Genomic DNA, 13,539 nt, shown 5'->3' with positions numbered 1-13,539 from the left:
ACGAAGCACTGGCCACATAGAACAAGTACAAATGTGGCATTCTAAGAAATATGGGACTGGTTTGCCCGTATTGAATACGTTTTAACTGTCTATCTTGTATTTTCAAATTATTTTTGCTTAAATATGTAGGATAAAAGTGTACTGGAGAATCATCAATGGTATTTTTATTTCACATTCATTCAGAATTATGTTACATCTGCATTAGAAAATCAGTTTGCTATAGCATGATTTTTATGGAATACTGTATTTATGTCTGTTATCTAGCAGTGTTATAAATTTCCTTTGTCAATGGAACAGACTTCTGCCAACATTGCATACACCTGCAACAAAATATTACTGGGTTCTCTTGCTTCATCCAAATAGATTTTTAGGCTACAGCACATGCAGTGATGCAACCCAGTTATTATGAAGCTTGAAAATGTGCTGATGAGTCCAAATTCTTCTGGTCTGGTAGTTAAAAGGCCCACAGTGTTCCACTCAACAACTTCAGACAAGCTTGGCTTGATAGAATTAAACCACTGTCTCTGTCAATGTAGCAGTTGTAGGTTTAGGCTCGTCATAATTTATAGATTTACCTTTTTGTTATTTTGCTTGTAATATATTTTTTAATTCTGCCCGATGAAATATTGATCACGGTTCTGCCTCGATTCTTCCTTTGGTCTGTCACACTTGAATTGCGTATCTGCTATAAAAATGCATGTTAAAACGTAAGGAATAGCTTATCTGTGTTTTCTGGAGTGTGTTGAATCACAGTGGCAGCTCAGTTGCATGCATGTGTTTATATTTTAAATAAATAACTTGAATACCCTAGAGGACATTTTATATTGCTAAACCATCTAAAAACTGATTGGGATATCCTTGGTAGAACAGGCCAGTAGATTTCAGAGCCTCTGTTTAAAGCATTTGTTTCCAGTTTAATAAGTCATTCTGTGATTCCCTGTTTCATCTGTTTGTTTGTCAACAGTTGTATTCATGTTTGAACGAGATGAAACCGTACTATTGATGATTGCTCTTTCATATAGCAAGCAGTTCTAACATAAAAGTATACTTATTTCTCTGGTTGGTTCACTTTAGAGGGTTTTTATAGCTGCTTAGGTTACCATTGTTGTGGGTTCTGAAATTCTGAGTGATGAGATTGCCTGTGAACATCATCTTTTGTTTTCACTGCACTTTTTGTTGATGCGCCTTAGTTGTTTTCATTGTTGACTTTTAACTTTTTATCCACGATTGTCTTCAAACCGAAATATTCCTTTTAGTATCAGTTTTTGCACCATCATCTTTCTATCAGGATGACCTCCTTAAATACCTGTGGGCATAACTCTCAAATGTGTTTGGAGAGAATTCTAACCTGTGCTTGTTCTGAAGCACAGCATTTTGAAGTCGTGCATTGTCCTAATGACATGCTTAGTCCACTTGAACTGTACCTGGAGTGGTGTTTTTTGGGGTTCTAGTTGCTTTTCCTCAGGGGAAAAAAAGCAGCATGTTAGGTATTGTATAACTGAAATTGCAAGTTATTGTGCATGCCAAATATGTTGACTTCCTCTAGTTTCTATAAGCTTCAGTATGTCACCCGCAGAGATGCGGCAGATATAGAAATATAAATACATTCTGACGTCTGGAATAGTTCTGTAACTTAGAGAGTTTGGGTTCTTTTCATTAGTATAAAAGAAGCAATTTGCTAGGAATTTTGTTTAGATGAGAAGGTCTGCACTGCTCCCAGTCTTCCCTATCGATGTCTATAGGTGTGATAATTTAGTTTCTTATGTTGAGATTAGAGTTTATTGTACATGTTCAATACAGAATCTGGGCTTATATTCCGATTTAATCGATTGCTAATGTTACAATATTACGAGACAGTTACATTATTTACACTTATTATTTCATTTTCAAAAAAGGTGGGAATACATTCCCATCTTAGTATCAGCAGCAGTGTTGCCAAATAAACATAACCAGTAAGTATTTCAGCAAAATGTTAAACTGTATTGTTGTTCTTTCTTTAATAGGTCCATGCTTAGACTTCCTGTTTTACAAGATGTCCCAACATGTGTTGGAGTGGTAACTTCAGTACCACCCGAGGGCTTGGAGTCTGCCTTTCTGTGAAAGGTAGGGCAGCTTCTGTTCAATATTTTTTGTGTATTTCTAAGGTTTTCTTTTTATTAATCTTATTAGTTCTGCTACACTACAGAATTGGAGTTACGCTTTTAGCAGTAGCACCTCTAAGTGCCAGAACTGATGTTATTTCATCAAGCAGTAATTTCTCAAAATAAAAGTATGATTATTTATGATGAAAATGAAGCTGTTTCTTCAGGCATCATTTTCAAAGGCTTTATTCCAATTGAACTGAGAGCATGACTGTACTATTTGCTCCCAGAATTATTTGGAGAATTCAAGTTTGTTTTCACCATAATACCTTGCTTCTGTTTTATGAAGGTAGTGGAAGAGCCTTCTTTAAAAAGTCTTGCTATTTCTGGAAGGCAATTCTGGCCTTCAGGGCCTACCAAAATATGTTGCCCAGCTTCAGAATAAGTTTGTATCTGGGAAGTGAATGGCTTGGATTTCTTGGTCTCTGCAAAGGAGAGTAAAATTAAGATCATCGTTCTGTGGACATGCATTTTCTACCAGATTCATTTACAAAGCCCATCTCATCATGAGATTTCTGGTAATAAATATTGGACGTAAAAATAAGAACAATAAAAAGAAAACCTTAGAGAACCATTCAATATTGCAATAAAGCTGACTTACGTTATCCCTGTAGGCAAACTCCATGCTCTAGAGGTGGTACTAATGTCCCCAACTCTCAACACATGTTGGAACATCTTTGTGGAGGAGGAAGTCGTTGATCAGTGAGCAGCATCTTCAAGGATCATTTAAGGGGAAAAAAGTAAAAGGTAATATTTTATAAATACGTTGAAATGATTGATCATTACGTTTATTTGGCAATCCTGCTGCTAATACTAAGGTTGCAATGTTTTAATTTCTTAAAATTATTGAAAACCCTCAAACTTCACCTTAGTCTTTCCTTCTCCCATGAGTTTGAATTTTATTTGTTACCCAGCTTCATGTTGCTGAATCTACTGCATACAAATTCCAGATTCTACTATAACTCGTTGGCAATTTGACAATTTTTTCAGTGCTTATAGTGTGGAGCGTGTTAGTTCTGTGGTTTAACCAGTTTTGCAGTGTCTAGTGTTAAATACAGTAAGTCACAGCCAAGTGTTGCAAAGTGTTGAACTGATACAGACATTCTGCTGGTAATGAAAGGGTATTTGTTTTCAAGGGAGTAGCTGCAACACTGGATGTTGTGCCAGATGAGGTACCACCATCTGGTTTTGCCCAATAATGTAGAAGTGCAACTTTAATATCTACTGTCATAAACTACAGCTATTTTGACAAAATGAAATGACCGTGTCCAATCTGGATAAACTTTGTAGTGTTGGATGATGTGGTGGTGCACGGATTTGGTACTGATGAGCGTGGCACAAGGTCCTGATCTTGACAGCTTTCCTGGATGTACACAGAGGAAGGTGCTGACATTTTGAAATTCAGGTTATGGTCTTGGGTCTACCCTTCTGATGTCCTTTATAATGTCCTGTATACTTTGTGCATATCCTTGGCAGCTGACATACCCATCCTGCCTCCTTAAGATGAGGCCTCATGTTGAGCTAGTCTGCCTGGCATCAGGCTTGTAGTGGACAACTGTGGTACCTGTTCAGACATGTCACCAACAAGACTTTTGTAGCGTCAGAGAAATGTTTTCTCCAGGAAAAAAAATAAATTCAAAAGATCTGAATTGTTTACAGAAGTTGCTTTAAGAGAACAGAAGCATATAGGCAGGTTCTTATACTTGGTATTCCTTTTAATCCTTGTGTGGATGTGATGGAGTGTACTGCTGCTGTGAGGCCTGTGTTATAGTATACTGGCATCTGTGTCTCCACCTATATTTGTCATCTCTGCCGTTCTTACAAGAGTTCCTCTCCATCTCTCTCACCTGACACACCGTCATAATCATACACTTCTTGTACTTAAGCCTGAGGACCTGTAATGGTTTAGTATCTTTTGATCTTGGGCTTAGCCCAAGAAGCATATGCTTCTAGTCTGCATGAAAAAAGGTAGGGGATAAATCCCCAATTATCAACTTCTCCATTGTTTTCTAAAAGACTTTTATTGACATCATTGCCATATTAGTTCTTTTTCACCTGGTCTCTCTAACAATGTCTCTTAATTTGACTCTCTAGTGATTAACTGGACACAAAAGTGCGATGAGGAATGTACTATTATTCATAAAAATAGTAAACATATTTTCCAGTTCTCTACAGTCATTCTGTATTTATTCTTGAATGTTCTTAAACGTCTTTGGACATGCTTATTATGTTGTATTTAGGTTTTGAGAAAACGAAGATTAAAAAAATATTTGTTTTGTTTTGTTTAAAACTAACACAACATGTAAGTGTATTCTCTATATTGTCATTTGACTTGTTGACACCTGAGCCTGTTTCACACTTTTAATACTCTTCTAACTGCATCTCCCACTACAGCTCTTAGAGAAAGGATGCCAGACTATATTACCCATTATAGCTTTTCTTAAGTTTTTACACAATTATATAAATACATAACTTTATTATAGTATAGTTTTTACTCAATAAATCCAATATAGTACCTGAAACAAACCTTACGAATGGCTTTGTACCAATGCATTCACACTACAGAGCTTATGAGTCTTAACTGAATCTTACTTTGGTAAAATAATTGGGTTGGCATTTACTTTGGAGGGAGCAGGAGAAGAGAGTATTGAAATTTGTGTAACATTTTTTCAGAATTTTTATTCCTTTGGGTTACATTACAATTCTATGGCTGCTCATCTTTTTTTATGCTGTGTATTGCACTTAAAATGACTGTGTATTTGAGGATTTAAATCTGTATGTTTGGGGTTTGTTTGTGGTGGTGTTGTTTATTTGTTTTGGTTTTTTTAAGTAACTGTTGTTTTGTGAGTTTCTCAATTTCACAAAATGCTTCCTGGGGACTCATCTCAAGGTGGGTAATTCTGAAGTATAGAACAGATGCTACATCCAGCAAGTCTTGAGTTCTTAAGAAGACTGTCCAATTTTATCCGGAAGCCAGCTCATGAGATAATTTTTATCCTATGAGAAGATAAATCTTCTTTTACAAACAAGCTCACTGAAGTAATTAATGTAGGGCCTTCCATTATTTTGTAAATAACAATTACATGGTGATAAAAAGTCATTCTCTTTAACAAAGTCAGTGTATTACATACAAAGGTGATCTGTAAGCATTGTGTTGAACAGCGTCAGATACTGGCTTGCAACATGTTCCCCATTGCAGTTGAGGGCTGGTTTGGTGTAACACATCTTGCCCTCTGCCCATCACAGAGGGGTGCTGGTTGGTGCCTGCTGGAGGGATTCGTTCACCAAATCTCAAAGCACTTGGCACTGGTTCTCTCTGCTTTGGTGGGAAACGCTCCCTAGCCCGTGGCTTCTCTGCACGTACTCCAGGGTGTAGGTTCCTCTGAGGCACCTGCTCGAACGACTCCATTTGGATTGGCTGTTTTTGTGAAGGCAGCAACTAAAGTTGTTTGGTTTTTCCTTTCCTCATCCTGTCTTCCAGCTCCAGACTGACTTAACAGCACAGCAAGTAAACGTTTATTACATTATTTATGCATTTAGTTAGTAAGACTTAAAGTAAAGCTTTTATTTAACGGACTGAAAACAGAAAATCACAGCTAAAATGATACTGTTTCTTTTGCCTGGGATCACTGGGTTATTTTACACGCCTAGGAATCTCTAATCCTAATAATCAGAGCTAGTGACCTGTTGTCTGCACTATCACTGTGTTTAACAAGCTTTTCCCTCAGTTTTTAATGTGTTAAGTCTGGGCTCTGGTAGCACCCCCAGCACAACCCCAAGGTATTTTGTACCCAAACAACCTCCCCAATTTTTCCCTTTGAGTTCCATCCCCCATTCTATAGGTTAATATTTAAGATTGGGTTTTCCCCTTTGACAGCAAAATGGCTGCAGTATTGATGGATTATTTTTGTAGACTGAGGACACTGGTGTACAGGACATGTACCCGATTTTCAAGTTCTACCTGATTGTGACAAATCAATAGTGGCCATTTATGGCTCCTCAGGATGCCAAGGGCCCTTAGTGCATTGGAGTTGTTTTCCAGTTGTGTTTAGTCAGCCTGATAATTATATGCTGTTGGTCAGTTTACAATTACGAATACAATAATATTAGACAAAGCACCTGTTGCTTTCTGTTGATTTCATGACCTGCTTTCTGTAGAGAGCAGAAATGGTGCGTCTTAGGACATACAAATATTGCTTGTCTTGTTTTAGAAGGTGAACCGCTCTCCTCTTCCCCCTCATTTTCAACCACCGAAAGTCCCTGTATAGTGTCAGTCTTGAACAGCAACTGCTTAGCTGATCAGAACTATAAAATCATCAGTTTCCCTTATGCTATAGGAATAGAGGAATGGAATTTATTAAAGAATTGCATGTTTTGGAAGGTTGCAGAAATCCAAGTAGTAGTTTTTCCCATACCCGGCTTTTCCTGGTGGGGAAGGCTGCAGCGGGACTGAGGCAAGTGGAACTGGGGTGGTTCTGTGGGGGTAAAAGAGGATGGGGATTGAGTCTAAAGTTGTAGGTGCGGTCCAAGGCACAGCCTGGGTCTCCCTGTGCTGTGGGAATGAGGTACGTAGGTAGATGTGATCAGATGCGTCTTTGTTGCATTATTTTAGATTTGATGCTGTTGAATGAGGTGACATGAAAGCTGAAACAAATAACGACCCAGATTCAAGGGGGACGTATTCTGTGATTTGTTTCCATCTCGTAGTATGCAGCCCGGCTGCAACTGCAGAAGAGGCCTGGGCCTAGGAATGCTGCTTCCAGTTGCATCTTGGGCCAATATTTCATGCACAGAATTTAAAGTTTTAGAAAGTTGCTCCTGGTTTTGTGATGCTAGCAGAGAGTGCTTTCTGCAGTTCTGGTGGGCCTGTGATTAGGGCAAATTGGCACTAATTATGCATTCTCCCAAAGTTTCTGTTGAAGGACAAGACAAATTCAAGCCCTAAGTACATGCTGTTTAACTGTTTAAAAGCAGTTCTTCAAGGCTTCTTCTGTTTTAAGTGTACACGTAAAGAGATTTTATACAGGCACTCAATAATTTATCACATCAATAATCAAAGTCAGACCTAATGTTTTACAAATAATTTTTTTAATCTTTGATCTCAATCCTGTCAGTCCTCTTAAAGTATAAATTATTAAAGTAACTTTTTGATTCTTTGAAAGCCTATCTGGAAAGATAGTATTTTTCTTCTGCTTCTCAAATAGGGCAGTACTCTTCTTATGATTTATTTCAGTTTGTTTGATCAATAAAATATAATTAAACTTTTCAAGTGCAGCGAAGCCAGTACCTTTCCGATAGCGAAGCAGATGATAGCACTCTTCGGAATTGTCACTTCTTGGGACCTGAAAGTTTTCAATGACAAGGTTTAGATGCTTTTATGTCTATAAAAAACAGTCTTGTGCTACTGACACATATGCCAATATCAGAATAATATTGCTGAACGTTTTTTCCCTCAAGGTTTTTGGAACTTATGTACAAGTTCGAACTTTATAGAAACTCTGTTGCAGTATCTCAAACTTTTAAATAGAATATAGTCTATTTGTAACAAAAATATTCTAACACTTATACTTCTTTGCATGCTGTCTTGTATGCTGTAGATCTTTGCTAAATGCTGACTGAAACATTGTTTGCTATTAAAGCTTCCCAATGTGTAATTAAGAATTAGTATGTAGGCGGGCTTTATAGTATTGTTCTGTAAGTGCTTGGCAGATCAGAAGTTTGCTTAGTTTGGAGATATTAATTTGTGATCCCTCATATTTTTCATATAGGATAGTGTGACTCAACTGAGTGCTTTAGTAGCATTTGATGCCTCTGAGGATCTTTTGAAACTGAGTCCTGCCACAGAGAATTGAAGTGTTTTTGCAATCAGTCATCAATTCTTGCTGGTCTTGTATACTTCTGGTGTAGTAGAGATCTGGCAAGAACACTTGAATGAAGAACGTGACCTTAGTTATGTCTTTAAAAATATAAAAACTCAAATTCGAGTGGAGAGAGTGGTTAAAATTATAGCTTGGAGCATTGCTTTACTTCAGCTCCATTTTTGTTGTTATCCTTGATGATGTTTTTATCGTAGCTCTAGGAAAAGTTCAGAACTACATTGCTAAAGTAATTTTAAAGACTTGAAGCATATACTTGTTATCACAAATGTCTAAATTTAACAAATGTATTATTTAAAAACAAGCAACTTTTTTTCAAATTACACATTTCTTGATGTTTAACTTTTAAGTGCGTGGCTCCTTACTGCTCTAAATGCAGAATGTTGGTCACAAAACTACAAGTTAAGATGGTTGTTTTATCAGTCATGAAGGACATGAAGAAGATCACAAATAAGTCAGAAACAAACGCAACTTTTTTTAACAAAAGACAGATGATAGCAGTCTATTGATAGAAATAAGTTAATTTTTCTGTTTTATCTTAATTTTCTCTTTGGGTTTTGCGTTTCTGTACATATCTAAGTGTATGTGTTATGGCTCCTTATTGCAATGAATATATGGCACAATTAAGTCCAGAATCCTAGGACCTAAATAAAAATATCTGTAGATGAAGCCACTGTCCAGTGACTTGGTTAGAGAGATGAATGATATACTGAGGATATTTGTGTTTTGTGATACAATTAAGTATGTGTAGTATTATAAAATAGATGTCTACATGCACATTTTGTAAAACTATAAATTGTATTTACTTTTCCACGTTATCATCAGTCTAGGGAATCTTGCAAAGGGAAGACAAGCCTTTCTGTATTAAAACTGGGATTAATAATTACGCAGGCTAGAAGAATATCTCAAGAATTTCCTATTAAGATCAGCATTCTTTTCCTTTGATGGCAGACAGTATGCTTGTTATCAATGAGAGTGGATCAAGTCAGGAGGAGGTGTAGCAGTGAAGAAAAAAAATACTAAGACTTTTTAATATAGAAACATATGAAGTTTAACAGTTTCCAACATAGATTCAATTTCTACTTGGCATTTTCTCTGAGTAGCGGAAAGCAAAAAAAAGACTATCCATAAAAAGCTGTATCTGAACTTCTTTTAGGTTGGTGGATCACTGAAGTGGTATGCATGACTGTGGAAGTATAACTGGTCCAGCCTTTCCAAGTGTATGTGAGATTGTTGTTTGAGGAGCACATTGGTAATTTTCCCATCCTTGCCCCAAGTACAATCCAAGTACTTAAGTGGTGTGCCAGATCTTCATGTAGTTCACAGCTCTGGAATGCGCCCTGCTTCTGACATCCTATGCTAACAGGCTTTTGACTAATGTAATTCGGAGCAGGGAAGGCGTGATGATGCTTCCACACATGATGAATGTTGTGCATGACAAGTTGACTTTTAAAATATTTAAATTTTTGTCTTTTTGTAGTCCGGTTTCTTGACACTCATTCATTTTTAGGGAAATATGTTTTGTATTCTTTCTTCCTTAGCCTGTTTTCCAAAGAAAGCTGGCCTTAAGTGATCGAGCAGTCTATTCGCCTTCTCTTTCTCTTCAGGTAACTTCTGAATCCATTGAAAAAGCAGTAGCTAGATAGTCCCTCTGTGTGTCCCAGTTGAGGGGGAGGTCAACTGTTCTTTCTTTTGCCAGACAGATGGACAAACATGCACTGGGAGACATGCCAGGAGTGACCCTGGATGTCTGAGGAAACTAAGGGTATTGTGCCAGAATAAGGAATATGAGCGGAGCTGGAGCTATGGAGGAGGACAGGGATCATAGAATTGCTCAGGTTGGAAGAGATCTTGAGTGGTCATCTAGTCCAACCTCTTGCTCAAAATTCAGACAAGGTACCTTAGGGTGTTGTCTGGCTGAGTCTTAAAAACCTGTAAGGTGAGAGAGTCTACAACTTCTTTGTGTGAAGTGTACCAGTACTTAATTATCTTTGTAATGAAGAATTCTTCCTGTATCTAGTCAGAACATCTGCTGTTTCAGTTTAGGAATTTCTCATTGTTCTTCCAGGCATCCTCAATGAAGAGTCTGACTTCATCTTCTCAATCACCTCTGCCCTAAGCTTTTTCTTCTCCAGAATAAAGAACCCTCAGGTTCTCCTCATATAGGTCATATGCTCCAACCCAGCTGTCTTGGTGACTTTTCCTTGGCCTCAAGTTTTGCTAAGTCTGTTTTGTACCAGGCAACCCAAAACTGACTGCAGTATTCTAGGTGTGGGCTGAGTGAAGAGGAATAATTGCTCCTCTTGTTGTTCTGGTTACTGTTGATCTACTAGTTTGCTGTTGATACAACCCACAGTGCTGAGTCCTGGTCAGCCTGCTGCCCACCAGGCGCTCAGGTGCTTTCCAGCAGTGCTGGTGGGCAGTCCCCACCCTGGGTCACTGCAGACACTTGGTTCATCCCAGGTACTGTACTGCACATTCATCCTTCTTGCATTCCATGGAGTTCCTGCAGGCCCTGCTCATCAGGTCCTGCTGAGTGGCAGCCCGTCCCTTGGCACTGCTCTGTGTGGGGCCATCTGCAGATATGATGGGGGTGCTTTGTGGCTCCCCTCCAGCTCACTGAGAAGAGACTAAACAGTGCAAGTCCCAGGACAGACTCCTGAGGGACTCTGCTTATCACTGACCTCTGGGTAGTTTTCTGGACTTGAGAATATTGTGTCGAGGGATTTCAAGAGTAGAAAGTTACTTGGATATTGGAGAGGCTGATGAAGAGGATATAGGACAAGAATGTTTAGAGACCAGGTATCTCAGGGAATGGTCCTGTGATTATGGATGAATTTCTGAAGAGCTGAGTAGGCAGAACAAGCCATATAATGGTTGAATTTACTTAGATGTTAATAAGTGATAGTTCTTCATTATGAAAGGACTGTGTGCGTTCAGGGAAGCTGGGGAGCTGTAGTTACACTGCTGAAATTCAAAGAATTGTTAACAATTATTCATTCGTACACTTGCCTAGAATACTTGGTGGAATTTTCCATCTCAATGGCTTTTCTGGAAACTAGTTAATTAAATTTCCCTTCTTACTTGCATCTTATCATTTAGACTAGGGTTTTTTGAAAGCTTTGCTTACACATGTTTGCTTAATAAATGGTACATGCTCAAATAGGTCTTGATATTGCAAGTCTGACTTGCACAAATAGCTCCTACCAATATGAATAGTCCTACTGACTTCAAGGACTTAATTTGCATTAGTAACAGTTGCAGCACTGGGATTTTAATGCATATGTCTGCTTTCCATTACACGTTCAGCTTTCAGCAACTTCAGTGGAGTTCCATCTCTATTACAGAAGACAAATTAGGCACCAAGAAAGATTCTAATTTTTTTTTTAAAGCGCTAAAGCGAAAGTCACTTTAAAAGCACATATATGTGTTGCTAAAATCCTTAAGGTAACGTACAATATCGAGTCAGTGATGGCTTCAGTGACTTTAAGAGAGAACTTCAAAGAATCATTAAAAAAATTAATATCGGAAATGTACGGCATGCAGAATTCAGCTCTGGGAAGTGTGGGGATGATGTGCTGTAGTGATGTAATAAAATATGCATTTAAATAGACACCGCAGATCAAAAAAACCCCACATATAAGTAGAAAAGGCAGAGCTGCGGGAACACGGGCCGCGGGCGGGGCCGAGCGCCCGCCCCACAGCCGCGGCTCCTTGCGCTCACTCCGCGGCCCTTAGCGCTCCCTCCGCAGTGCCCCCTGCCGGCGGTGGCCGCGCCCGCCCGCGCCGTGATTGAACGGCCCCCGCCCGGCCCTGACAGAAGCCCAGGGTGATGCTGAGCGCTGCCAGCTCGCCTCAGATCACAGCGCTGGAGTAACAGAAGTATACATCCATGTGAGACCACTGCTCACTTCTTCGGCTTCATTTTTTAGACGTGTGATGGTTTCTTGCTCTTGAATTTGGCCAGGAAAAGATAGGAATGCCTCGCCAAAGAAATCCTCGTTCTTAAGCCTCTCAGGTTTGTATTTGCTCGGGGACTCCTCCCGCAAACCGAGATTGCCTTTGTAATTAGCCGTTCAGGAAACACTTTCTAAAATGTTCTCAAACGGCTTTCCTGTGGTGTTTTGCGTACTCGCCGACCTATCACAAAAAAAACATTCACAAGCATTTTGAAAAGACTTTAGTTCATGCCATGAAAAACTGATTCAGCGTAATAAAAGTATTTACTCTTTTTTGGTGGGTCAAAATCCAATAATACATACAAAATGCAACCACTGATTTTTAAAAATATATAAAAAGTAGATATCTGTGTTTGTGTGTACACAGCGTTCTATCCAGAAAACTGCCCCACTGGGACTACTCATATATATGTCTTTCTAGGACTACAGCTTAGATTATTATATATATTTTTATATCTACAAATTTATATCTGATGCTTAGCAATTATTTTGAAGAATTTAAGAATTCTGTAGTGTTACTCATGTTCTTGTTCATGTAGCTTTTTTTTTAATATATCAATACATTTTGCTGTAGAGTGTTTGCTTGTCCTATAAAGTCAGCAAATAACTACAAATTTCTTTTAGCAGAGTTTTGGGGACAACTGGTGTTTTTATAGAACTGTTTAGATACGACTTTATTTCCTCATATTCAGTTAATAGGGGTTTTTTCTGAAGATTTTTTATCATCAGTAGTAAGCCAACAGTGTATGCTAAACTATGCAACAGCGTGTTTGGTGCTGCAGCCTCACCTCATTGACACTGAAATTCATCTGTACAAATGATTCTGAAAATAAAGGAATGATTTTTTTCTCATCTGTAACAACTGAGAGCTCAAATTGTCACCTACTCTTATGCTTTGTTTTAATATATTAGGATAAACTGCAGTAAAGTTCTTAAATGCTTTCTAAGTTGTAGAAAAATGCTCTGACTTCTCTTTCAAACTTCAAAGTGTAGTCATGCTTCTTTTCAAAGGGTCATGAATGCATCACCAAAGCTCCATAAATACCCCCTCGTGGATTTTTTACACGAAAATTAAGTTATTACTTTATGTTCTTTAGAGGGTTTTTTTTATTGCTAATTCTGTTTTGTTTTGTTTTTTTGCTTTAGCTAAGAAACTAGGAATTACTGATGTACCAACTGAGGTGGTTACTTTTATTTCCCATGCAACACAAAACAGATTAAGAACAGTGATAGAGAAAGTAACAGTGATAACCCAGCACCGAATGGAATCCTACAAAGTAAGTGTGCAAAGAAAGGTATTGGATGTTACAGAACTGTGCAGTGTGATGCTGGTTTTTATTAGCACATGGTAGGTGTTTTGTGTTCGTTCTGTGTGCAAAGCGGGTTTTAATCGCAGGTTTGTCTACCTGAGCAAATAAGAAGTGGTGGGATGATGGCACTGCTTGCTGGATCTGTCTTCCTCCTCTGGTAGGACTGGTGTGTAGAATTATGATTTCATCCATCCGTGCTAAAGTGTCTAGCATGGAGCATCTGTTAAGCTATTTCTGCTCATGGACTGCGAAT

The 13,539-nt window shown here is 38.4% G+C and overlaps 1 protein-coding gene across 4 annotated transcripts in view; it reads left to right on the top strand.

Annotated features, from left to right (window-relative positions):
* LOC308044820 (transcription initiation factor TFIID subunit 4-like) overlaps positions 1–13,539 on the top strand; it is a gene marked incomplete at its 5' end in the record, with an annotated part of 133,471 nt that overhangs the window by 43,647 nt on the left and 76,285 nt on the right. For 3 of the 4 annotated variants that reach the window (XM_080351697.1, XM_080351696.1, XM_080351698.1), the window contains one exon: positions 13,123–13,253. In XM_080351697.1, coding sequence (XP_080207823.1) covers positions 13,123–13,253 — 131 coding nt within the window. Of the gene's footprint in view, positions 1–2,003; positions 2,104–2,755; positions 2,889–13,122; positions 13,254–13,539 lie in introns of those variants that run through there. The other variant, XR_013922662.1, reaches the window with a different exon arrangement.

Source organism: Nesoenas mayeri (genome assembly GCF_963082525.1).
Source record: "Nesoenas mayeri genome assembly, chromosome: 12".
NCBI classification, from domain to species: domain Eukaryota; kingdom Metazoa; phylum Chordata; class Aves; order Columbiformes; family Columbidae; genus Nesoenas; species Nesoenas mayeri.
This window is presented reverse-complemented; position numbering and strand designations above follow the sequence as displayed.